Source organism: Somniosus microcephalus, chromosome 28 (assembly GCF_052327205.1).
Source record: "Somniosus microcephalus isolate GS21.2 chromosome 28, FLI_Smic_1.0, whole genome shotgun sequence".
Taxonomy (NCBI): domain Eukaryota; kingdom Metazoa; phylum Chordata; class Chondrichthyes; order Squaliformes; family Somniosidae; genus Somniosus; species Somniosus microcephalus.
This window is the reverse complement of record NC_141014.1, coordinates 37,023,285-37,050,013: the sequence shown is the minus strand read 5'-3', so window position 1 is coordinate 37,050,013 and position 26,729 is coordinate 37,023,285. Positions and strand designations below refer to the sequence as shown.

General features: G+C 49.7%; 1 protein-coding gene across 2 annotated transcripts in view; it reads right to left on the bottom strand.

Annotated features, from left to right (window-relative positions):
• LOC147099598 (receptor-type tyrosine-protein phosphatase H-like) overlaps positions 1–26,729 on the bottom strand; it is an 80,689-nt gene that overhangs the window by 33,239 nt on the left and 20,721 nt on the right. For both annotated transcript variants that reach the window (XM_085969840.1, XM_085969839.1), the window contains exons 9-16: positions 26,374–26,646; positions 20,985–21,072; positions 18,203–18,262; positions 16,421–16,502; positions 16,054–16,144; positions 13,283–13,359; positions 7,848–7,982; positions 4,912–5,034 (exon numbers count right to left, since the gene is read on the bottom strand). In XM_085969840.1, coding sequence (XP_085825966.1) covers positions 4,912–5,034; positions 7,848–7,982; positions 13,283–13,359; positions 16,054–16,144; positions 16,421–16,502; positions 18,203–18,262; positions 20,985–21,072; positions 26,374–26,646 — 929 coding nt within the window. The remainder of the gene's footprint in view (positions 1–4,911; positions 5,035–7,847; positions 7,983–13,282; positions 13,360–16,053; positions 16,145–16,420; positions 16,503–18,202; positions 18,263–20,984; positions 21,073–26,373; positions 26,647–26,729) is intronic.

The following is a 26,729-nucleotide window of genomic DNA, read 5'->3' as shown; positions in this document are numbered from 1 at the left end:
TTATCGGTAGTGATGGGTTGTAGTGAGCCAATACTTTTCTTGAAGTGATTAGGTCCTTACTCTCCTGAAAGGCCCGCTTACATTCATCGCTCCATTTCCATGCTACTCCCGTTCGTAGTAGGGCGTTCAGTGGATGCAGAATTGTGGATAAATTCGGCAAAAACTTATGGTAGTAATTCACCAATCCGAGGAATTACCTCAGTTGCGACACATTTTCAGGTGCCGGAGCCATAACTACCGCTTCAATTTTGTCAGGGGACTTATGCAACCCCTCTTCATCAATCACGTGGCCACAATACGATATCTGTTTCTTAAAAAACTCGCACTTGGGGCGATTGGCTCGTAGCCCATGTTCACGTAGTCTAGTGAGCACCTACTCTAGGTTGGCAAGGTGTTCACTGTCATCTTCACCTGTCACTAGGATGTCGTCTAAGTAACACTGAGTCCCCGGAATCCCTAGCAGGACTTGTTCCATCGCTCTTTGCCATATCGCCGGAGCTGATGCTACTCCGAATACCAGTCGATTATACTGGTAAAGACCTTTGTGAGTGTTTATCCTGAGATACTTCCTAGAGGATTCTTCAACCTCCATCTGCAAATATGCTTGTGCTAGGTCAATTTTTGTAAAACGCTTCCCTCCAGATAGTGAGGCGAAGATATCTTCTATCCTTGGAAGAGGATATTGTACTGTGTGAAGGACTGGGTTCACCGTCACCTTGAAGTCCCCACAGATGCGAACCTTCCTTAGCTCCTCAGGCTTATTGTTTAACGTTTTCTTCATGACAGGAACGATGGGTGTCGCCCACTCGCTCCAGTCTACCTTAGATAACACGCCTGCATTCTCCAGATTCTCCAGCCCTGCCTCGATGGCTGGGCGAATTGCATATGGTACTGGTCTTGCTTTGAAAAACTTGGGAATTGCATTCTCCTCTATTTTTATCGAGGCGGTTACGCCTTTAAGAGTGCCCAGTTCTTGTTGAAATACCTCTTTGGCGTCAGCTAAGATTGTTGACAATCGTCCAGGAGTGACGTCGTCATCCTTTTTACCCGCCACCGTCAGTGCCTGAATGGAGTGCCAGTCTAAACTTATCTTTCTGATCCATTCACATCCCAACAACGGTGGTCCACCATCTTGCAGAATGTAGAGATACAATTTCCGTATTTTCTTGCCGTTGTATTCGACAGGCACCCTTATTTTTCCTCTGGGGTATTCTTTTTGCCCCGTATATGTCCTCAAGACAATGGATGTCTCTCTCAAGGGTATGTGTGAGAATAGCCGCTCGTAGTCTCGTCGATTCATGATGGTTAGAGCTGATCCTGTATCCAATTCCATTTTGACTTGGGACCCTGCTATCGTGAGGGTGACCCAAATGGTTCGGTGATCCTCTTTTGCGATTACGTTGTGAAGTTTGAGACAGCTTAGTCTCTTGTTCCCGGATTCACTATCGCTCATCTGGTCTTCGGATCTACTGTCCGTCATCTTTTGTACTTTCCTGTACGGTTCCTTAGTAGCCTTTTTGTTGTCGTTGGTGTTCTTCCCAGACCTGCAAACTCGTGCAATGTGTCCCATCTTTCCGCATTGCCTGCATATTTTGTCCTTGGACCAGCAGTCCTTCTGGTCATGGTTAGTTCTGCCGCAGCGATAACATTTTGCAAATCCCCGTGTCATTTCGTGGGTGCCATATTCCTGTGGCTTTTGTTGTATTTCCGCAGCTCCCCTGGCTGCTGCTTCGTACGATACTGCCACGCTGAAAGCCTTATCTAGCGTCAGCTCTTTCTCTGAGAGTAACTTCTTCTGGGTTCCTTCACTCAGGAGTCCACAGACAAATTTGTCCCGTAGGGTATCTGCCAGTCCTGCTCCGAACTGGCAGTGCTTTGACAGCTTGCGTAGTTCCGTAAGGTACTCAGCATTGCTCTCATCTTTATACTGAGTTCTCCTGTGGAATTTAAATGTTTCTGCTATCAGCAGCGGTGCAGGGTTTAGGTGTTCCTGTAGGATAGCAACAATTTCGTTAAAACTCTTCGCCTTCGGTTTGGCTGGAGTAATCAGGTCCCGCAATAGGCCGTACGTTCTTGCGCCCATTAAGTTTAGCAGTACCGATGCCTTTTTCTCATCGGCTATTTCGTTTGCCTCGCAATATACCTCAACTCTTTCCACATACGTGGTCCAGTCCTCTATTGCATTATCAAAGGCAGTGATACAGCCAGTCTTCGGCATCTTGGAAATCTAAAATGGCGCCTCCCGCGCTTTGCCTTCTTCCCCGATTTAACAAAATGGCGCCTCCCGCACTTTGCCTTCTTCCCCGCTGGATTAAGATGGCGCCTCCCGCGCTTTGCCTTCTTCCCCGCTGTTGCTAGCACTGCTTTCCGCGGTTTCCGTGGCAACCTGCAGCTCCTCGCGGCTTTCTGCGCGTTTAATATATTTTTTAATTTTATTATTTTCCCGTCGTGGAACAACCCTGTGGGACTCTTGCCTCCCTCTTCTCGGGTCTGTACGCTGCCCAGCTTCGTAGCACCGGCCGCGCCCTGCGTGCTCCACCCTCTCTCTCTCTCCTCTTCCCGACAACGTTGCTCGGCCCCGTTGCAAGCCACCCGCTCGAGTTCTAGACCGCCGCAGCCCAGGAAGGATCAGTGTACTACCTGCCACCAGCCCGATTAGCTGAAGCACCGTCGACAGGAACCAAGCCCCGCTCTCGACAGCCTCTCCTGCAAATCTTCAACTCCGCTGACTCAGGGGCGGATGCCCACGGTCGACGCCCGTTTCTACTGCTTCTTTCTTCCTTCTGGCCTCGACCTCTGCTCACTTCGCTTCAGGAATGGATCCCATGAGGTGGTGCAGATTGTAGGTAAGTTCGTATCTGCTCGTCGCCAATATTATGTCCGTGTATAATTGAGACACGGACAGCAGGAGTTGATTATAACAAGTCTTTACTGAATGGAGACAATCAGGAAACTGAAACTACAGAAGGCTGCTAGTGCCTTTTATACAGGGGTGGTCACTGCCGGTACTGCAGTCTGAGACCAGTTATTCCCTTAAAGGTACATACACAACAGTAGCGAGTTCCACATTCTCACCACTCTCTGGGTAAAGAAGTTTCTTCTGAATTCCCTATTGGATTTCTTGGTGACTATCTTATATTGATGGCCTCTAGTTTTGTTCTTCCCCACAAGTGGAAACATTCTCTCTGTATCCACTCGATCAAAACCTTTCATCATTTTAAAGACCTCTATTAGGTCACCCCTCAACCTTCTTTATTCAAGACAAAAGAGACCCAGCCTGTTCATCCTTTCCTGATCTGTATACCCTCGCATTTCTGGTATCATCCTTGTAAATCTTCTCTGCACCCTCTCCAGTGCCTCTATATCCTTTTTATAATATGGCGACCAGAACTATACACAGTGCTCCAAGTGTGGTCTAACCAAGGTTCGATACAAGTTTAGCATAACTTCTCTATGTTTGAATAGCTAAAGGAGGAATAGGCAGGTATGAATGGAAACATGAGGAACTGGTAATGCTGAGTAGCCTCCAGTGGCCCCAAGGTGCTGACCTCCTGGGCCACTGGGAGTAACCCTTCTGCAGAACATTATGGTCTTTTTAGTGAGAGCAGTGTGACTGCAATATCAGCATAATTAGATTTTCATGCAGGATCTCAGAGGAGTCGGTTAACGACAAACCTACACAATGAAATTCGGGTCCCAACGCGTGAGTACGCACGGGGTACTCACGTGTAGGCCCAACGAAAGTGCCGGTTTTGTGCATGCACTGCGCGGGAAACCGGCACTTCCGTTCCCCTGAAAGTAGGGGTTCACAGGTGGAACGCATGCGCATTGAACTTACGTTTTTTTGCAGCTTTCTCCGGGAGGGTAAGTCTCCAGCAGTTACACTTTTAAAAAGCAGGCGCAAGGCCTGCTTTTAACAAGGTAAATGGTGAATTAATTAAAATTAAAACATTTTTTCCCACAGGTTTATTATTTTTAAATACTTTTAAGAAAGGTAAGTTTATTTTTAGCCCCGTTAGAAAATGTAATTAATTTTTTCAAAAATTTAAATTATTGTTTAAAATAGTTATTTCATGTAATTTATAGTTTATTTTAAAAATGTGATTAAAAAAATTTATTTGAAGTTTTAGTGATGTTTTGGGGCTTATAGTATTTATAGGTTTGACAGCTCTTCCTGTCAAACTCCTGCTACCTCCATGGCCCACGTGATCTCAGGGGATGCATCGAACTAACTGCGCCCCTGGGATATGCAAGAACTGCGCGCCGGCAGTTGGAGCAGGCCCAGGATCGGAATCCCACGCGGGCCCACAGCTCAACGGCCGGCGCGCTAGGTAAGTGCAGGTCGGGGGCTTGCACCCGCGGGAAGCCTCCGACCCCAATTTCTGGGCCAATGTATCAGTTCCACAAGCCACAAATATGTCCATACCCATGTCAAGCTATTTCACCTTGCCCAGAACAGTGGAACCAGAGGACACGGCCTGCGCTCGAAGTGGGGTGGAATTCAAAACTGATCTGTGGAAATATTATTTCAGTGAGTGAGTGGTCAGTCTATGGAACAGGCTCCCTGGGGAGACGATGGAAGCAGTTAGTAGTGATTCATTCAAATTTCAGAAAATAACATTTTGGGATCCAATATTCAAGTAATTGGAGACATGCCGTGTGGGGAGTGTGGCGAGTTCGGGAGGGACAGGTGACTTTGGACCTCTGGTTCCCCAAAGCTCTCCACCACTGGGGGCTTTCCTCGCCTCATGTCTGGGCCTGTTGTAGACTCACTGATAGAGATCGATCACTGTGACTGATCAACAACTCCATTATCGTTGGATCAAGTGACTACCAGGATGGGAGAAGGAGATGGACCATGGTCTTTTTCCATCTAGCAATTCCTATGTCCCTATATAAATGGTCTCCCACCTCTTTGATACTGAAGTCTCTGAGGGTCCACTCGGGGAAGATGGTCTCTGAAGTGACAGTCACTGTGATGTCCCCGTAGTTACAGGGTGTGTAGTCCAGCGGCCAATAGCGTTCACATTTGACCTGGAACGAAGGAAAAACATGTTTAAGAGGGCCTCAGCCAAAAATAATGCAGTAATAGTGTGACACACAAGGCAGCCGGCTTGTGGAGCAGTAGGCCAAGGAGTCGTCTTCGGGATCCTTCTCACAGCGAGTCCCTGGTACTAACTGGGACTAACCAAGAAGGAGCGAGCCTTTGCCTCTGTGGTAGCATTCCTGCTTCTGAGTCAGAAGGTGCAGGGTAGGAACCCCACTGTAGACAGTCCCGGCGAGTGGAGACTGCAGTTCCGGCTCGGAATTCTGCACTGACACCCAGCAGTATAATGTGGATAAATGCGAGGTTATCCACTTTGGTGTCAAAAACAGGAAGGCAGATTATTATCAGAATGGCAATAGATTGGGAGAAGGGGAAGTGCAACGAGACCCGAGTGTCCTTGTGCACCAGTCGCTGAAGGTAAGCATGCAGGTGCAGCAGGCGGTTAAGAAGGCAAATGGTATGTTGGTCTTCGTAGCGAGAGGGTTTGAGTACAGGAACAAGGATGTCTTGCTGCAGTTGTACAGGGCCTTGGTGAGACCACACCTTGAGTATTGTGTGCAGTTTTGGTCGCCTTATCTGAGGAAGGATGTTCTTGCCATGGAGGGAGTGCAGCGAAGATTCACCAGACTGATACCTGGAATGGCAGGAATGACGTATGAGGAGAGATTGGGTCGATTGGGCTTATACTCGCTGGAGTTTAGAAGAATGAGAGGGGATCTCATTGAAACTTATAAAATTCTAACAGGACTAGACAGACTAGATGCAGGAAGGATGTTCCCGATGGTCGGGGAGTCCAGAACCAGGGGTCACAGTCTAAGGATAAGGGGTAAGCCATTTAGGACAGAGATGAGGAGGAATTTCTTCACCCAGAGAGTGGTGAACCTGTGGAATTCTCTACCACAGAAGGCAGTAGAGGCCAATTCATTAAATATATTCAAGAAGGAGTTAGATATATTTCTTAAGGCTAAAGGGATAAAGGGATATGGGGAGAAAGCAGGGACAGGGAACTGAATTTGGATGATCAGCCATGATCTCATTAAATGGCGGAGCAGGCTCGAGGGGCCGAATGGCCTACTCCTGCTCCTATCTTCTATGTTTCTATGGGATATTCGTGTCTGCTGGGTGTGGGTGGTCCCTCCCTCATCGTATGGGTTGTGGGTGTCCTCCCGCCGTATAGGACTAACTCCCTATCGCCTGGTATGGAGATGGTTACGGCGGCCATGGAAGGAGCGTTCACTTTGGGTCCTGTCAAGACTGTTAATCAGCCTGCGAATCCTTTCACTATTTCACGCTGGTCTCGCCAGACTAAGTGTGAAGGTACAAAAACTGAAACCGAGAGAGGCCTGGGGCTTCTGAAAGAAGGGTGGTCTCAAGCAAGCTGTAGCAACTGGTTTCGCAGGAACACTGTTGAGAGGTGTGGAACAATCCACCCCATCCCCTTCCCCTCACCATCTCAGCCTGGGTGTTGTGCAGTACGGGGGAAACCTGGGAGATGAGAAGGAGAGCAAAATTCGAGAGTCCCTCCCTCACAACGCATTCCCCAGGATGCTGTTTTGTGGGTTTGGACCTCACACTGAGCACGTTCAGAGTGTCTTCCTCGAGTATGTGGGCTGGAGTCTCAGCAGAGCCCTGAGCCCAGATACACCAGCGACTGCTCTCAAACTCAACTCGGGTCTAATGCCAGCGACAATCACTGTTTAAAACCGAGCTGCGCTCAACTGAAACAGCAACAACCTGTCACACTGGCTATTTAACATCTCATTTCCCTGCAGCCAGCAGATAAGGAAGAGACATAGAAACATAGAAGATAGGAGCAGGAGTAGGCCATTCGGCCCCTCGAGCCTGTTCCACCTGTTAATGAGATCATGGCTGATCATCCAAATTCAGTACCCTGTCCCTGCTTTCTCCCCATATCCCTTGATCCCTTTAGCCTTAAGAAATATATCTAACTCCTTCTTGAATATATTTAATGAATTGGCCTCAACTGCCTTCTGTGGTAGAGAATTCCACAGGTTCACCACTCTCTGGGTGAAGAAATTCCTCCTCATCTCAGTCCTAAATGGCTTACCCCTTATCTTTAGACTGTGACCCCTGGTTCTGGACTCTCCCGCCATCGGGAACATCCTTCCTGCATCTAGTCTGTCTAGTCCTGTTAGAATTTTATAAGTTTCAATGAGATCCCCTCTCATTCTTCTAAACTCTAGCGAATATAAGCCTAATCGGCCCAATCTTTCCTCATACGTCATTCCTGCCATCCCAGGTATCAGTCTGGTGAATCTTCGCTGCACTCTCTCCATGGCAAGAACATCCTTCCTCAGATAAGGTGACCAAAACTGCACACAATACTCAAGATGTGGTCTCACCAAGGCCCTGTACAACTGCAGCAAGGCATCCTTGCTCCTGTACTCGAATCCTCTCGCTATGAAGGCCAACATTTGCCTTGTTCACCGCCTGCTGCACCTGCATGCTTACCTTCAGCGACTGGTGCACAAGGACACCCAGGTCTCGCTGCACTTCCCCTTTTCCCAATCTACTGCCGTTCAGATAATAATCTGCCTTCCTGTTTTTGCCACCGAAGTGGATAACCTCGCATTTATCCACATTATACTGCATCTGCTATGCGTCTGCCCAATCATTCAACCTGTCCAAATCATACTGGAGTTTCTCTGCATTCTCCTCACAGCACACACGCCCACCCAGCTTTGTGTCGGCTGCAAACTGGGAGATATTACATCTAGTTCCCTCGTCTAGATCCTAACTTTGCGACTCGTCTGGCTCAAAATGAGAATCAGGGACTCACCCGATTTAGCTCCACGCAGTTTGTCAGCATCACAATGACATCCGATTTCTGCTCCCAAATCATTCGCCAGAAATCCGCCACAGTGCTCGGCAGGGGCCCCTGGGCAGCGATGAACTCCTTATTGGACTTGTAACCCTGCAAAGAAGCAGCAGGAGTGAAAACCCTAAAGAGGAGCCTTGATGACAAACAAAAAACACTGAGGGGGAAGGGCAGATATTTAGAATGGGAGGGGGCAGGGGGCAGGGGGCAAGCAGAGGCAGAGCTCACCCAAGACCCTTCGCCCAAGATGCCCCACCCAATCAATTCTCCGATACCAACATCAGTCACCCTGGGTGAGGCGCAAAACAGAGCTGAGCCAATGGGGGAAATCATCACTGCTCTCCACAGCCACCCAAGTGTGCGATTGGCAGAGACCAACTTGTCTGGGCAAGGTTCTCGGATGGGCAAGGAGTGTTTTCTGCGCACGGGATTTAAGCAAAGACATCAAAATGGAGAAACAATTAATAGCCCCTAAAATTCCGTTTCTCTCTCACTGGACTGGATTAGGATCATTTTTTAAAATTCATTCTTGGGCTGTGGGCGTCGCCGGCAAGGCCGGCATTTATTGCCCATCCCTAATTGCCCTTAAGGTGGTGGTGGGTCTTCTCCTTGAACCGCTGCAGTCCTGTGTGGTGAAGGTGCCCCCACAGCGCTGTTAGGGGAGGGAGTTCCAGGATTTTGACCCAGCGACGATGAAGGAATGGCCGATATATGCCCTAGTCGGGGTGGTGTGTGACCTGGAGGGGAACGTGCAGGTGATGGTGTTCACATCCACCTGCTGCCCTTGTCCTTCTAACAGAAGAATGTATCAGCCAGTCAGCTCTGACACGGACAAGGGCTCTGGGAGAGCAGGTGGCTTGTCACCCATTGGCCAGGCCTAAAGCCAGACAATGGGCGGGATAAGGTGGGCCAAGGGTGCGATTAAGATCCTTGTACGATAGCAAAATACTGCAGATGCTGGAAATCTGAAATAACAACAGAAAATGCTGGAAAAACTCAGCAGGCCAGGCAGCATCCGTGGAGAGAAATTAGAGTCAACGTTTCGGGTCAAAGCCCTTTATCAAGACTAAAGAGGCACAGGGAAAGAAATAGATTAAGAGGCCAGGCTGGGAGAGAACAAAAGAGAAGAGACATTAAGAGGTATTCAAAACCTTTCAATTCAAGATAGCGACCGAGGCGGTCCGGAGCTAAGCGCTCTCCTGCTTCGGATGGCCTGCACCCCCCGCCGCCCGCTCCCGATGCCGGAGCGATGTGTTCGGCAAGTCGGGCAGAGGCACCGCAGCAGCGGCAGCAGCAGCCACGAAGACCTGCTTCGGCACGTCGCCCAGCAGCTCCTCGTCGTGAATTTCTGTTTCGGACTAGGAGGAGGGGAGCCGGGCATGGCGGTTGGAGGCCGGACGTGAGCGTGAGAGGCAGGCCCCGGGCTGTTGCAAATTTGAACCAGCGACAGTGCGGGAAGCTCGCAGTTCGAGGGGAAGGAGGGAGAGACAGGCATGGAGACCTGAGGCCAGACGGTGAGCGTGAGAAGAAGGACACCATATTGTGGAGCTGGCAACAGGGAGGAGGAGTCCGCGGAGACGGAGCGGCTGATGGATATCGCGTTCCCACTGCCATTGGACGTAATTGAATTGACTTTTACTGAACATGGCGCTGTAGAATAGCGACGTGTCTCTGTGAGCTCCCACAGACTATTGTGGAAGTGATCGGGGAGTAAAAACATTCCATTGTAGTAATACATATGGCAAATAAAATTGATTTGAATTTGAATTTGAATTTGAAAACGAGACGAGATGGTGATAGGACTAGTGGAGACAAAAGACAGCTCCAGATTAGCTGTGAAATGCGCTGGCAGAATGGGAGACAGCTGCCATGTGGGAGAGAGGAAAAAAAAGGAAAGGGGGGGGGGGGGGGGAAACCAAAACAAAGGTGTGGATGAAAAATATAAGTAAAAATGGAATAGGGGCCGAGGTTATGATCTGAAATTGTTGAACTCGATGTTGAGTCCGGACGGCTGTAAAGTGCCTAATCAGAAGATGAGGTGCTGTTCCTCGAGCTTACGTTGGGCTTCCATGGAACAATGCAAGAGGCCGCGGACGGAGAGATCCTTGGTTTGCTTTATCCAAAATGGAAATGTATTCAAGAGCTTAATAATTAATGGTGACATTTCACAAGACATGGGAGTTTATGACCACAAATGTACTGTACTGTTCTGTTCTTTTAGAATTTTAGAAATTCCAAATCACTCAAAAAAAGTGGACTTATTGGGATTTTAACTCCCCAGAATTTTCTAAGATGCAACTGCAATTCTGAAAGTCTGCACTTTTAGTTCATTTTTCTAGGCTCCTGGTTTGAATTTTTTCCACAGAAAAATGGACGGAATTGAGGAATGTGATTGCCAAAAAGTCTGTGCATCCCATGTAATGAAAACAGGAACCGATTCACCCAGTCACCGCCAAACTAGTGGCCCTGCTTATGACGTGAATGTGCTCGTTCTAAAGGTTTTCGATGGATTTTCACCCTCAGCAAAGGAAATCTCAACTCTGTCCCATTTCTTATCTCACTCCTGTCTGGCTTGGTACTTATCAGAGAGAGTTGTCCTTATAGTGGTAACCCTAGCGATAGTTTAATGGACTCTAAACCATTCCAGCCTCTGTGCAGTGTCGGCCATTTTGTAACCAGGTAACCGGGACCTCGTAAAAACCACATTTCACAGCATTCTTTGTAACAGATGAGTAACAGATTTTAAAAATAGAATTTACTGAGTAAATAACTCAAAAACTATAGTTTTATACTTTCAACAGATTACATTTACTGGATCAGGTAAAAAAAAAGTATATTCACGACATTTGTGAGGAAAACAAACCAACAAATGAAGGCGGCACGACTTGTATTTAAATTATTTTGGGATTCAGAGGCTGCTACCAAGCCTCCAGAAGCTTTGGGTTGTTACAAACCCTTCATTTATTTGGTTTGGTACAAAATAGCCCAGTAAATGAGTCATTAAATTAGTGCACTCATCTCAGAAATTGGGACACACTGGGCTGGATTTTCATTGAGGAGGCGGGTAGGAGGCGGGACTACAACTTTTGGGGTTGTAGTCCCGCCTCCATCGAGTTCTAGCCAACCCACGCGATTTTGACTTGATTGACCTCGTTGAGCCCGCCCAGTGGGCTTAGTAGGCCAATTCAGGGCCACCCAGCAACAGGTGACGTCACAGATTGACATTTCATCTGTCAAGACCTTTTGACAGATAAAATATCAGCGTTTCACAGCTGTTTGAAGCTGTCAAACACTGACAATCTGTACTCCAGGTTAATTCCTTCCTCTCAGGATGATTTAGAGATCTTCCCGGAACAGAAAGCTGAATGCTGCAATTTTTGACTGCTCACAGCCATTCTGCTTTCTGTGCCGGTGAGATGAGGGACTCCCGAGAACTGAAGGAAAGAAGGCTGTAAAGGTAAGTAAAGGTATGTAAAACTTATTTAAGCACTTTACACACACCAAACACACTTACCTTTGCACTCATGCACCCATCACTCACCTGAACACCGGACATCTCGACCCCTCCAAGCCCTTCATCCCGACGGTCCGCCTCCTCTAACTTGGCGTGGTTTGGAGCCATCGGGAATCCCACATTTCGGCCTAGATTTTCAGTGTGCTGTGAGGCGGGCTTTTAGACGTGCGGGGGGCAAAAATCCCGAATTCGGGGGGTCCCGACACCATCCCGCCCAAAACCCGCCTCCATGTAAGTTTCAGGGGAGGCAGGTACCCGCCCCGCACTGGGACCCGCCGACCCGAGGCGGGACGGGATTAGTGCCAATTGATTGCCTGTTAACAGGCAGTTTTTAGCCTAATCCCTATTTTGAGGGATGTCGTGCGGGATTCCCGACGGCTCCAAACCACGCCAGGTTAGAGGAGGCAGGCCGTCGGGTTGAAGGACTTGGAGGGTCGAGATGTCGGTGTTCAGGTGAGTGATGGGTGCATGAGTGCAAAGGTAAGTGTGTTTGGTGTGTCTAAAGTGTGTAAAGAAGTTTAAATTACCTGTACTTACCTTTACAGCCTTCCTTCCTCTAGGCTTCGGGAGTCCATCATTCAGCCGGCACTGAAAGCAGAATGGCCGCGAGCTGTCAAAAGTTACAGCCTGCAGCTTTCAGTGCCAGCGAGAGTTCTAACTGAGTCTGCGTAGAAGGACTCAGGCTAGAAGTCAGACCGTCAGTGTTTGACAGCTTCAAACAGCTGTGTAACACTGATATTTCATCTGTCAGCACGTCTTGACAGATGACATTTCAGTCTGTGACTTCACCTGTTGCTGGGTGGCCCTTAATTGGCCTGCTGAGCCCGCTGGGCGGGCTTAACAAGGTCAATCAAGGGAAAATCGCGTGGATTGGCCGGACGTCGATGGAGGCAGGACTAAAACCCGAAAGTTGTAGTCCCGCCTCCTTCCCAACTTCTGAATGAAAATCCAGCCCTTCAACATTAAAAATAGGGATTAGGTTAAAAACTGCCTGTTAACTATCTGTAACAGACAGTTAATTGGCACTAATCCCCTTCCCGCCTCGGGGAGGCGGGTCCCAGTGCGGGGCGGGTACCCGCCTCCTTTGAAACTGGCATGGAGGCGGGTTGGGTGCGGGATGGGGTCGGGACCCACGATTTCGGGATTTTAACCCCCCACACACCTCCAATCCCGCCTCCACGGCCCAATGAAAATCCTGCCCACTGTTTAGATAACCTCTCAAAGTGAGGGGTAGGTCAAAGGCCTGCTAGCCTTCCTCCTTCTCAGTGTCAGCCGGGGCTCAGTGGGCAGCACTCTCGCCTCTGAGTCAGAAGGTTGTGGGTCTGAGTCCCCACTCCGGAGACTTGGGCACAAAAATCTAGGCTGACGCTCCAGCATAATACCGAGGGGGTGCTGCACTGTCGGAGGTGCTGCCTTTTGGCTAAGATGTTAAACTGAGGCTCTGTCTGCTCTCTCAGGTGGATGTAAAGACCAAATTGAAGAAGAGCAGGGGGAGTTCTCCCAGTGTCCTGGGCCAATATTTATCCCTCAATCAACATCACAAAAAACAGATGATCTGGTCATTATCACATTGCTGTTTGCGGGAGCTGGCTGTGTGCAAATTGGCTGCCACGTTTCCTACATTACAACAGTGACTACACTTCAAAAATACTTCATTGGCTGTGAAGGGCTTTGGGACATCCTGAGGTCGTGAAAGGTGCTATAGAAATGCGCGTTCTTTCTTTTTTTTTCTAGTCTCTATTGGGTTTGGTATCAAGTCCTTTATATTCACGGTAAATTCTCTGATGTCTTGCCGACGTGAGTCTTTGGGGTTGGGGTTACCGCGGTTACAGAAGCAGGCCCTAACAAGAGCCTTTCCTAATCTTTAGGATGCAACACTCACGGGCATGTAATTTGCATTGATGTAGTCGGAAGTGCTGCTCCCTGGCTGAGGAATAAGTTCAACTCTGGTTGCATCATCTGAAAGAAGCAAGAGGGAGAAAATAATGTCAATGAACTTTGCGGCCATCTTAGTCACACGGCAGGTAGGAAACTCTCTTTGTAACCCAGCAACTACAACACGTTTCAGGCCCAGCCCGCCTCCCACTCATATTAATCTGTCGTGCTTTGCGAACATAAAAACATAAGAAATTAGGAGCAGGAGTTGGCCATACGGCCCCTCGAGCCCGCTCCACCATTCAATAAAATCATGGCTGATCATCGACCTCAACTCCACTTTCCCACCCGATCTCCATGTCCCTTGATTCCCCTAGAGTCCAAAAATCTATCGATCTCAGCCTTGAATATACTCAAAGACTCAGCATTCACAGCCCTCTGGGGCAGAGAATTCCAAAGATTCACCACCCTCTGAGTGAAGAAATTCCTCCTCATCTCGGTCTTAAATGGCCGACCCCTTATCCTGAGACTGTGCCCCCTCGTTCCAGACTCTCCAGCCAGGAGGAAACAACCTCTCAGCATCTTCCCTGTCAATCCCCCTCAGAATCTTATATGTTTCAATGAGATCACCTCTCATTCTTCTGAACTCCAGAGAGTAAAGGCCCATTCTACTCAATCTCTCATCATAGGACAGCCCTCTCATCCCAGGAATCAATCTAGTGAACCTTCGTTGCACCGCCTCCAAGGCAAGTATATCCTTCCTCAGATAAGGAGACCAAAACTGTGCACAGTACTCCAGGTGTGGTGTCACCACGGCCCTGCGCAATTGTAGCAAGACTTCCTTACTCTTATACTCAACCCCTTGGCAATAAAGGCCAACATGCTATTTGCCTTCCTTATTGCTTGCTGTACCTGCATGCTAGCTTTCTGTGTTTCTTGCACGAGGACACCCAAATCTCTCTGAACACCAACATTTGAACGTTTCTCACCATTTAAAAAATATTCTGTTTTTCTATTCTTTCTACCAAAGCGAATAACCTCACATTTCCCCACATTATACTCCATCTGCCAACTTACTGCCCACTCACTTAATCTATCTGTATCCCTTTACAGACTCTGTGTTCTCCTCACAGCTCACAGTCCCACCTAGCTTTGTATCATCAGCAAACTTGGATACATTACACTTGGTCCCTTCATCTAGGTCATTAATATAGATTGTAAATAACTGAGGCCCCAACACTGATCCTTGTGGCACCCCACTAGTTATAGCCTGCCAACCGGAAAAAGATCCATTTATCCCTACTCTGTTTTCTGTCCGTTAGCCAATCCTCTATCCATGCTAATATATTACCCCCAACACCGTGAGCCCTAACCTTGTGTAATAACCTTTTATGTGGCACCTTATCGAATGCCTTTTGGAAATCCAAATATACTACATCCACTGGTTCCCCTTTATCTACCCTGCTAGTTACATCCTCAAAAACCTCTAATAAATTTGTCAAACACGATTTCCCTTTCATAAAACCATGTTGACTTTGCCTAATCATGCTATGACAAAGAAGGACAGAGAAAGATCCACCAAGTCCATCCCATTCAGCAAATAAGTAGCATAATCCCCCAATATCCCTCCCCCCACCACCCACACAGCCACATCATCTCCTGGGAGGGGGGAAAAATACAGATTTAGAAAAAAACCATGGTCAATGCGCAGAAGGAAAAATTCTGGGAAATTCCTCTCCGACCCCCCGAAGGTGAATAAAAATGATTCAGGAGATGACAATGATCACGAGGTGCATTACCCAACATCCCACCAGCCTTCTGTACACTGTGCCAAACTCCTGCAGGAACTACTCCAGCTCCCTTTTTTTCTCCTTTTTTTTTTAAGAACACAGCCTTGCCGTATGACATGAATCAGTCATTCATGAAAGAAAGGCTTATGAAATAATACTGAGCGGCCTGCGGGTGGCGCTGTCCAGGGAGAGTATAAATACTCGGGCACGGGCCCAGCTTGCGCAGGACATTCTTAACAGGAACTAGTGAACGACCCAACTAGACCTCCATGTTGTAAAACAGTTGATTAAAGCTTTGTTTAATGCTTAGACCAAGTGCCTAGTAGTTTTCTTACGTCACCTTACATCTTCGAGGCCGCTACGATGGCCGAGGGGCCGACAACCCCGGCCATGGCTTTCACGCAGGCCTCGATAGACATATTGGGGTGAGTATAGGCCCTCACCACGAGTTTTTTAGTGAGAAGACGAAACGGTGACGGGGCAGCAGAAGCAGTGGGATTAGCCGTGGCCGTGGCCGCCACCCCCGCGCATGACCTGGCTGGCCCCACCACCGGCGAAGATGGGTCCAGCTCCCTTTTGCAGTCAATCCACTGCACGAGCCAACAACCCATTCCAAAGGTCAATAATCCTCTCAGAAACGAAAAACCTATCACGCAGCTCGATACTTACGCAGCTTGTACATGCGTCCCCTCATTCTCCCTAATTTATCTAATTCAAATAATCTGTCTGCGTGCATTTTTGAACGATAAGGGACTCGAGGGTTATGGGGCGCGGGCAGGAAAGTGGAGTTGAGATCAAGACCAGATCAGCCATGATCTGATTGAATGGCGGAGCAGGCTCGAGGGGCCGAATAGCCGAATCCTGCTCCTATTTCTTATGTTCTTATGGAGTGCCTTCAGGAGAGGAGGGGAGAAACTGGTGGAGGGAAAGAAAGGACAATCGCACAGAGCTCCAGATTTGCATGATCAATGCCAAGATGGTTGCTTACATGGTAAGACGTTAGTGTATCGATTCTTTCCTTTGTTGTCCACGAGCAGGGCGGCTTCCTTCGCCTGTTCTGTCCCCACGGTATTCAGACTCTACAGTACGTGAATAGGAGAGGGATCGTTGGTCAGCCTGTGTCAGAAGAATCTACGTCTACTACATTCCCTAACATTACTGTAATTCCACTCCGCACGCACCACCGTCCTCACCTCACTGGGAGGAGGAACCCAGTAGTGTGTTCTTCTCACACCCACGGTACGTGTGAAACTCGCCAGCGTTGGGAACAGATTGTAACACAGGGAACGCTGCAAATTTACAAAATGAACATTTCGATAAAAAGTACAGATCCTGTCCCATGACTCTTTCCCTACCTGGTATTCCTCAGCGAAGCCAAAACCCGTGTCAGCGTGCTTGCGCTGAAAGTAACTCTCGTATTCACGCACAGGAACAGGCCTAGTGAACCAAACAGAGTGAGGGTGAAAGCTTAATGGAAACCCTTTGCTGTTAAAGAGGGGAACCTGCTGGCAAGTTGGAGTGTCGTACATACAAGGTTCCAGGGTCGATCCCTGCTCTGTGCCGAGTTCAACTGATGTCAGCCAGAGGGGCCAATGGGACACGTAGATCGGCTTCAGCTCCCCTGGGCTGCAGAGGGAGAGGGAAACAGTCTGTGAGCCAACCTGTGTCAGCACACGTGTGAAAGTCACGGGGGACAGGTTTGGAGTCGGCCGTGATACCCACCGTGTTCACATTTCCTGCTGACACTTACTTTCTGGGTACACAGAGGCAGGACACGCACTTAGATAGGGTACCCCAAGAGGATAGTGGGCCTCCTGAAACCAGACTGCAGGGGTGGAGCGGGAAAAGAAGGCAGGGGAGAGGTGCACAAGCTCAGCAATTAATAAAATTAGAAGGTGCCATTACGGCTCGTAGCCCCGCTGTGTTTGCATCTCGCAGTCTGCGTACTGGATGGAGTCAGGGTGGGTCAGATTCTAGTCTCAGGCTATGTATTGGGAGGGTCAGGATCTGTATTGAGGGAAAGGTGAGGGTGTCCGGGCACTGGCTATGGGGAGCGCTAGAACATGTTGACCAGTTGACACATTAACAGTGGCAGACTCTCAGGGACAGATTCGGATGATGGGATCATGGCATCAGTGAGACATCCAGACAATGCCAGCTAAATCAAACACCAAAAACCAGGATCTGACCAGGAGAAACACTTCTTCCCTTGATATTGCTTATCGAGGAGAGCAGTAGACTCCCTTACCAAGACCAACAGCGCAACAAAGGAACATTCACAAGTCACTCAGTCAAGCCTTTTTTTAAAATGGTCTCAGACGTGGATGATGCTATCTCGGCTGCCCAGAGAAAGGGCCTTCTTCTCAGTACTTGCTCTTAATCACCTCTGAAGTGACGCTGAGTTTTAAGAGTCAAGTAGGGGTAGGTCAGACCAGGTAGAGCGGCGGGTTCCGATCCCATGAAGGAACCAGTTGTGTTTTTAAACAAAATGGCACATTTCAAGGTCATTTTCCAGTGGGATTTGAACCTCATGAACTCTGCATTACTAGCCCAGTACACTATGGACCCTTACTGTTGTACCTACACTTGTGGGTACTTGATCTCTCAACAGCAAAGCCAATGTTGATGACACAGCACGCTACAGAACAGCAGATGAGATACTGAAAACCCTCTTCTTCCCTTCCTCCAATATTGAGGAAAAACAAAAATGGTAGAGGAAGAGTCCATTCTTGTGGCCAGAAACCTTATGATTGGTCAGTCTACCTATCGACCTGGCCATGGCTGGTGCACGGCACAGCAGAGACTGAAGGCGCTTCGACAACACCACACCGGTTTTTTAAAAAGCAGCATTATAGCGTTTCCCAGTGCCGCGCGGGTCTGGACCCATTCTCAGTGGGACGCTGGGGAGGAGATGAGGCGGTGAATCTGGTGGAAGTTCTCAAGACCAATAAAGAAAGGTCTCTGCTGCCACTGGATCCAGGTGAGCCGGGCAGTTTACAGTCCTGACAGCAGCAAGCGTCAAAATAGAGGGGAGTTGATTATCAGCTGCAGTTTCATCATACCTTTAAAACACCTCAAGAGAGCACGGGGGGGGGGGGGGGGGGGAATCATCAGGAATAGAGAAAAATTCCACTTACATCAATTCTACAGGATTGGTGGACAGCGCTGAAAATTCAGAATCTGGTTGTTTCCTGGAACTAAATGGAAAAGTTACTAAAAAAATGATATTGCTGAACTCATTCACTAGCATCTGATGGGATCACAGCTTCACCATTCAAAGATCAGCCTGTGACTCCCAATATGACCATCTTCCATTACTCCTTACTCCCAGGCCAGGCACACCTTCATCTACCCATGAGAATACTGGATGGAAAGTAAAACTCCCTCTGCACTGTCACATTAAGCACTCCCAGGGCAGGCACAGCACGGGTTAGATACAGAGTAAATCTCCCTCTACACTGTCCCATCTAACACTGCCAGGACAGGTACAGCACGGGTTAGATACAGAGTAAAGCTCCCTCTACACTGTCCCATCAAACACTCCCAGGGCAGGTACAGCACGGGTTAAATACAGAGTAAAGCTCCCTCTACACTGTCCCATCAAACACTCCCAGGGCAGGTACAGCATGGGTTAGATACAGAGTAAAGCTCCCTCTGCACTGTCCCATCAAACACTCCCAGGGCAGGTACAGCATGGGTTAGATACAGAGTAAAGCTCCCTCTGCACTGCCCCATTAAAAACTCCCAGGGCAGGTACAGCACGGGTTAGATACAGAGTAAAGCTCCCTCTGCACTGCCCCATTAAAAACTCCCAGGGCAGGTACAGCACGGGTTAGATACAGAGTAAAGCTCCCTCTACACTGTCCCATCAAACACTCCCAGGGCAGGTACAGCACGGGTTAGATACAGAGTAAAGCTCCCTCTACACTGTCCCATCAAACACTCCCAGGGCAGGTACAGCACGGGTTAGATACAGAGTAAAGCTCCCTCTACACTGTCCCATCAAACACTCCCAGGGCAGGTACAGCACGGGTTAGATACAGAGTAAAGCTCCCTCTACACTGTCCCATCAAACACTCCCAGGGCAGGTACAGCACGGGTTAGATACAGAGTAAAGCTCCCTCTACACTGTCCCATCAAACACTCCCAGGGCAGGTACAGCACGGGTTAGATACAGAGTAAAGCTCCCTCTACACTGTCCCATCAAACACTCCCAGGGCAGGTACAGCACGGGTTAGATACAGAGTAAAGCTCCCTCTACACTGCCCCATTAAAAACTCCCAGGGCAGGTACAGCACGGGTTAGATACAGAGTAAAGCTCCCTCTACACTGTCCCATCAAACACACCCAGGGCAGGTACAGCACAGGTTAGATACAGAGTAAAGCTCCCTCTACACTGTCCCATCAAACACTCCCAGGGCAGGTACAGCACGGGTTAGATACAGAGTAAAGCTCCCTCTACACTGTCCCATCAAACACTCCCAGGGCAGGTACAGCACGGGTTGGATACAGAGTAAAGCTCCCTCCCTCCTATTCACAGTATTTATTAACGACTTAGATGATGGCATAGAAAGTCATATATTCAAATTTGCCAATGACACAAAGATAGGCAGTGTCGATAGTAACAATAAATTACAGAGGGATATCGACAGATTAATGGAATAGGCTAAACTGTGGTAAATGGATTTCAATATAAGCAAATGTGAGGTCATCCACTTGGAATCTAAAAAGGATCGAACAGGGTACTTTCTAAATGGTGAAAGGCTAAAAATAGTGGAGGTCCAAAGAGACTTGGGGGTCCAGGTGCCTAGGTCATTAAAGTGTCATGAACAGATACAGAAAATAAGCAAAAAGGCTGATGGAATGCTGGCCTTTATATCGAGAGGACGAGAGTACAAGGGGGTAGAAGTTATGCTGCAGCTGTACAAAACCCTGGTTAGACCACACCTGGAGCACTGGGAGCAGTTCTGGGCACCACACCTTAGGGAGTATATATTGGGCTTGGAGGGAGTGCAGCGTAGGTTTACCAGAATGATACCCGGACTTCAAGGTTAAGTTACGAGGAGAGATTACACAAACTAGGGTTGTATTTCCTAGAAGTTAGAAAGTTAAGGGGTTGATCTGATCGAAGTTTTCAAGATATTAAGGGGAACAGATCGGGTAGATAGAGAGAAACTATTTCCGCTGGTTGGGGAGTCTAGGACTAGGGGGCAGAGTCTAAAAATTAGAGCCAGACCTTTCAGGAGTGAAATTAGGAAACACTTCTACACACAAAGGGTGGTAGAAGTTTGAAACTCTCTTCTGCAAACAGCAATTGATGCTAGATCAATTGTGAATTTTAAATCTGAGATTGATAGCTTTCTGTTAACCAAAGGTATTAAGGGATATGGGGCAAAGGCGGGGGTATATGGAGTTAGGTCGCAGATCAGCCATGATCTCACTGGATGGCGGAGCAGGCTCGAGGGGCTGAATGGCCTCGTCCTGTTCCTATGTTCCACATTGCCCAACAATATGACTTAACCTCATCCTAAAAGAGCGCCTCCTCCTGCACCAATGGGATATTAGTGACCCTGCAAAGACGCCTCCAAATTCGACTGACAACTCATTGTCAGTTTGGAAGGGATTTTTGGATATTTCTTACTACGGTTCCACACTCACTAAAAACTGGATCGAAAATGCCCCAAATTCCTTTCACACAGGAATAATCCAGCCAGTGGAGAGAGGAGACCTTCAGCCGTCAACCTGGGGCTAGATGGGAATCCAAGAGCCAGAGGTGAAAGGTCACTGTGCAATCCCGTGCACTACCCAGTCTGCTTCATGCTACCAATCAGTGGTGGGATGGGTTTGGCTCCAAGTCTGTTTTTTTCTGCCCTGCACCAGTAAGTCCCCAGTCAGTGCCCATAAAGCAGCGACGCTTACCTCTTTTGCCTGGTGATGATGAAAAACAGCAGCAGACCAATCAGGATCAGACCCAGCAGAGAGCCTATAACCGCACCAATGATAATGGCTGCACAAAACAAAAATGGACAGTAAGCCCAAGGAGCGCACCCAGCAATCGCTTATCAGATAAATACAGACGAGGAAAGCCAAGCAACCATCTTAGTTCACCCATCTAGACCCAAAAGGTCTTGCCCCCACCACTGCGGCAACCGGTTTCAACCAGCCGCAACACCAATAGCTGGTTAAGGCGGCATACGGGATACTTTCCTTTATTAGCTGAGGCATAGAATATAACGGCAGGGAAGTTATGCCAGAACTGTATGAAACACTAGTTAGGCCGCAGCTAGAATACTGCGTCCAGTTCTGGTCACCACATTACAGGAAGGATGTGATTGCACTAGAGAGGGTGCAGAGGAGATTTACGAGGATGTTGCCTGGGCTGGGGAATTTTAGCTATGAGGAAAGATTGGATAGGCTGGGGTTGTTTTCTTTGGAACAGAGGAGGTTGAGGGGAGGTTTAATTGAGGTGTATAAAATTATGAGGGGTCTAGATAGAGTGGATAGGGAGGACCTATTTCCCTTAGCAGAGAGGTCAATAACGAGGGGGCAGAGATTTAAAGTAATTGGTAGAAGGATTAGAGGGGAGTTGAGGAGAACTTTTTTCACCCAGAGGGTGGTGGGGGTCTGGAACTCACTGCCTGAAAGGGTGGTAGAGGCAGAAACCCTCATCACATTTAAAAAGTACTTGGATGTGCGCTTGAAGTGCCGTAACCTACGGGGCCACGGACCAAGAGCTGGGAGGTGGGATGAGGCTGGATAGCTCTTTCTCGGCCAGCACAGATACGACGGGCTGAATGGCCTCCTTCTGTGCCGTAAATCTCTATGATTCGATGAATACCACTGAACAACCTCAAGGGGCGCTGCAAGCCAACAACAGCCAAAGGCCTACACACCAGCAGCAGCAGTATGTTAGCAGTACGGCAAAAAGAAGAAAGAAATACGTGCATTTATATACCGCCTTTCATGGCCACCGGACATCTCAAAGCGCTTTACAGCCAATGAAGTATTTTTTTGGAGTGTAGTCACTGTTGTAATGTAGGAAACGCGGCAGCCAATTTGCGCTCAGCAAGATCCCACAAACAGCAATGTGATAATGACCAGATCATCTGTTTTAGTGATGACGGTTGAGGGATAAATATTGGCCCCGGGACCACCTCCCACTGCTCTTCTTCAAAATAGTGGCCATGGGATCTTCTACGTCCACCCGAGAGAGCAGACAGGGCCTCGGTTTAATGTCTCATCTGAAAGACGGCACCTCCGACAGTGCAGCACTCCCTCAGTACTGCCTCTCCGACGGTGCAGCGCTCCCTCAGTACTGCCCCTCCGACAGTGCGGCACTCCCTCAGTACTGCCCCTCCGACAGTGCAGCGCTCCCTCAGTACTGCCTCTCCGACAGTGCGGCGCTCCCTCAGTACTGCCCCTCCGACAGTGCGGCACTCCCTCAGTACTGCCCCTCCGACAGTGCTGCGCTCCCTCAGTACTGCCCCTCTGACAGTGCGGCACTCCCTCAGTACTGCCCCTCCGACAGTGCAGCGCTCCCTCAGTACTGCCTCTCCGACAGTGCGGCGCTCCCTCAGTACTGCCCCTCCGACAGTGCGGCACTCCCTCAGTACTGCCCCTCCGACAGTGCTGCGCTCCCTCAGTACTGCCCCTCCGACAGTGCAGCGCTCCCTCAGTACTGCCTCTCCGACAGTGCAGCGCTCCCTCAGTACTGCCCCTGACAGTGCAGCGCTCCCTCAGTACTGCCCCTCTGACAGTGCAGCACTCCTCAGTACTGCCCCTCCGACAGTGCAGCTCTCCCTCAGTACTGCTCCTCCGACAGTGCAGCGCTCCCTCAGTACCGCCCCTCCGACAGTGCGGCGCTCCCTCAGTACCGCCCCTCCGAAAGTGCAGCTCTCCCTCAGTACTGCTCCTCCGACAGTGCAGCGCTCCCTCAGTACTGCCCCTCCGACAGTGCGGCGCTTCCTCAGTACCGCCCCTCCGACAGTGCAGCTCTCCCTCAGTACTGCTCCTCCGACAGTGCAGCGCTCCCTCAGTACCCGCCCCTCCGAAAGTGCAGCTCTCCCTCAGTACTGCTCCTCCGACAGTGCAGCGCTCCCTCAGTACTGCCCCTCCGACAGTGCGGCGCTCCCTCAGTACCGCCCCTCCGACAGTGCAGCTCTCCCTCAGTACTGCCCCTCCGACGGTGCAGCGCTCCCTCAGTACTGCCCCTCCGACAGTGCGGCACTCCCTCAGTACTGCCCCTCCGACAGTGCAGCGCTCCCTCAGTACTGCCTCTCCGACAGTGCGGCGCTCCCTCAGTACTGCCCCTCCGACAGTGCGGCACTCCCTCAGTACTGCCCCTCCGACAGTGCTGCGCTCCCTCAGTACCGCCCCTCCGACAGTGCAGCTCTCCCTCAGTACTGCTCCTCCGACAGTGCAGCGCTCCCTCAGTACCGCCCCTCCGAAAGTGCAGCTCTCCCTCAGTACTGCTCCTCCGACAGTGCAGCGCTCCCTCAGTACTGCCCCTCCGACAGTGCGGCGCTCCCTCAGTACCGCCCCTCCGACAGTGCAGCTCTCCCTCAGTACTGCTCCTCCGACAGTGCAGCGCTCCCTCAGTACCGCCCCTCCGACAGTGCGGTGCTCCCTCAGTACCGCCCCTCTGACAGTGCAGCTCTCCCTCAGTACTGCCCCTCCGACAGTGCAGCGCTCCCTCAGTACTGCCCCTCCGACAGTGCAGCGCTCCCTCGGCACTGCACTGGAGTGTCAGCCCAGCATTATGCGCTCAAGTCTATGGAGTGGGACTTGAACCCACAACCTTCTGACTCAGAGGCGAGTTGTGCTACCAACTGAGCTACAGCGGACTGCAATTCTGGGTTCTTTGCCGCTTTAGTCCCCGATTTAAGGAATTGTTTGTTACTTGAGCTTCAAGCTTGCACAGTGAATGTTAAAATATGCACGTTTCATATGTGGTGTATCCTGACCTTACTCTGTACGTAAAGAACCAGAATGTTTTTATTTTTCAGGCCACAATTATCCTGTCAGCTTGCCTCAGTTGGTCGCACTCACGTCTCTGGCTCAAGGCCCCACCACGAGACTCGAGCGCATAATCTACGCTGAGGGAGTGCTACAGTGTCGGAGGTGCGCGCCTCATCTGCCTGCTCAGCTGGGAGCAAGAGATCTCATGGCATTAGTTGAAGAAAAGCAGCAGCAAGTTCTCTCGGTATCCCGGACAATATTCCACCCTCACCAGACACCATGGCTGTTTGTAAAATGTTGCTGGTGGAGATTGGATACCATGTTTTTCTACAACACTGCAGTCCAGTCAGCAATAAGAACAACCTCAGAAAGTCCCAAAGCATTTACAGCCAATTACTGTAAGTACTTTTGAAGTGTTGCAATGTTCAAAATGTGGCGCCAGCAAGCTCCCATAAACAGTAATTAAATAAAAGGCTCTGGTCTGGCTTGGCCGTTCAGTGAGAACGGGCTACCAGGAGAGTCCGTACTGGAGAGGAAGGACATTTGGATCCACGCACTGAGCTGGTCCAACATTGCTTGGTCACCACGATCGGTCAGCCGGCGCTCCTCTTGAGTGCCGGGCTCTTTTGCCAGCACCCTGCTCCCCGGTGGTCCAGCAGGGCCTCGGTGCACGCTGCGCTAGGCCCCTCCCCTTTAATCAGCGGAGGGAGGCCAGCAATGACGTGGCGCTACGTGCCGGCGTGCGTGACGCTGCTGCACGTAACGCCGTGATATTTAATGGGAGCGCCCCAAGAGGGAGGGGGAGCACTTCCAGTAGCCCCACCTCCTGCTTGAGGCACTACCATTCAATTTCGGGCACGGGGGCGCTAACTTTTTCGGGGCGCGACCCAATTTTTCCCCCTAGGTGTCATTTCATTGTGGGGCCATCGAAGCCAAGCCTCACCCGGTCGTCTGTTGATGCCCACACCTACCAATGTGGAGAGGAGTGGAATGAGTTGATGCCAATGAGAACCAGAACCCCCGGCTGATTTTTTCTTCCATACCCAAGGAGCACTGAGCAATGCTCCCTCGAATTATTTTTTGGGTCGCGTGGCCCATTCAAAAATCCGCACGTGGAGATTTTGCATTTAAAAGCCGGCGAGCCGGCTGTGTGGGACCTCCAGACAAAACTACGGACCAAGTGCTGGAAAATGGGATTAGAATAGACAGGGCTTGATGGCCGGCGCGGACACGATGGGCCGAAGGGCCTCTTTCTGTGCTGTGTAACTCTATGACTCATAATGGCCCAGAAATTCGGGTCGGAGGCTTCCCGCGGGTGCAAGCCTCCGACCTGCACTTACCTTGCGCGCCGGCCGTTGAGCTGTGGGCCCACGTGGGATTCCGATCCTGGGCCTCCTCCAACTGCCGGCGCGCAGTGCTCGCGTATCCCAGGGGCGCAGTTAGTTCAAAGCGTCCCCTGGGATCACGTGGGCCATGGAGAGCCAATGGTAGCAGGGAATGCTTCATTCATAAATTTGACAGGAAGAGTTGTCAAACCTATAAATACTATAAGCCCCAAAACATCACTAAAACTTCAAATTAAAAAAAAATCACTTTTTAAAAATAACTATAAATTACATAAAATAACTTTTAAACAATCATTTAAATTTTTGAAAAAATGAATTACATTTTCTAACGGGGCTAAAAATAAACTTACCTTTCTTTAAAGTATTTAAAAATAATAAACCTGTGGAAAAAATATGTTTTAATTTTAATTAATTCATCACTTACCTTGTTAAAAGCAGGCCTTGCGCCTGCTTTCTACATGTGTAACTCCTGGAGACTTACCCTCCCGGAGAAACCTGCAAAAAAAACGTAAGTCCGATGTGCACGCTCTGCCTCCCCGGCGCACGCGTTCGACCTCTCAACCCCTTCCTTTAAGGGAACGGAAGTTCCAGTTTCCCGCGCATGCGCAGTGCATGCACGAAACCGGCACTTCCGTTGGGCCTACGCGTGAGTACACAGCGCGTACTCACCCGTGGGGACCCGAATTTCTGGGCCATTATATATATGACTCTATGACAATGCAGCGGCCGCGCAGCTTAAAGGGAACATTGGCACTGTCGCCAATTGCACTGGTCAGCTAACTCAGCACAGGCCAGGGGATCGGAGCCGAGACCTTCTGGTCCGGTTGGGTCAGCGCTAGAGCGGGCGACGGCTTTGCTCACCGGCCCGTCAGCTGAGTTGGCGACCCGGCCCGGCCCTCCGCACGGTGAGGCTCCGGCCTGGCTTGGCCGTTCAGTGAGAACGGGCTACCAGGGTCTAACGTCCGTAACTGGAGAGGAGAGACATTCGGATCCAGAATACTCACGCACTGAGTTGGTCCAACATTGCTTGGTCACCTTCTTGCTGTAACTCTGACCGGTCTGCGTGTGGATGTTGATTGTGTATTTACGCCCAGGCTGCAGGTTTCCGATTGTCAGGGCATTCTCGGCCTTGCTGGTGATCGTATCCATCAGCAGCTTGTCTCCGTCGTATGAAGAGACGTTGAATCCGGTGAAGTTGCCCCTGGGTTTGGTCCATTTCACCTCAATTGTGTATCCCGTGCTCTGAACGCAGAGGATTTCGGACACGGCCCCAGGAACTGTAAAACGGACGGTGCACTGGCGTAAAATTGTTTTTCAGTATGGGTACCTGTACTGTTAATATTATTGGTTTAACTGTAAA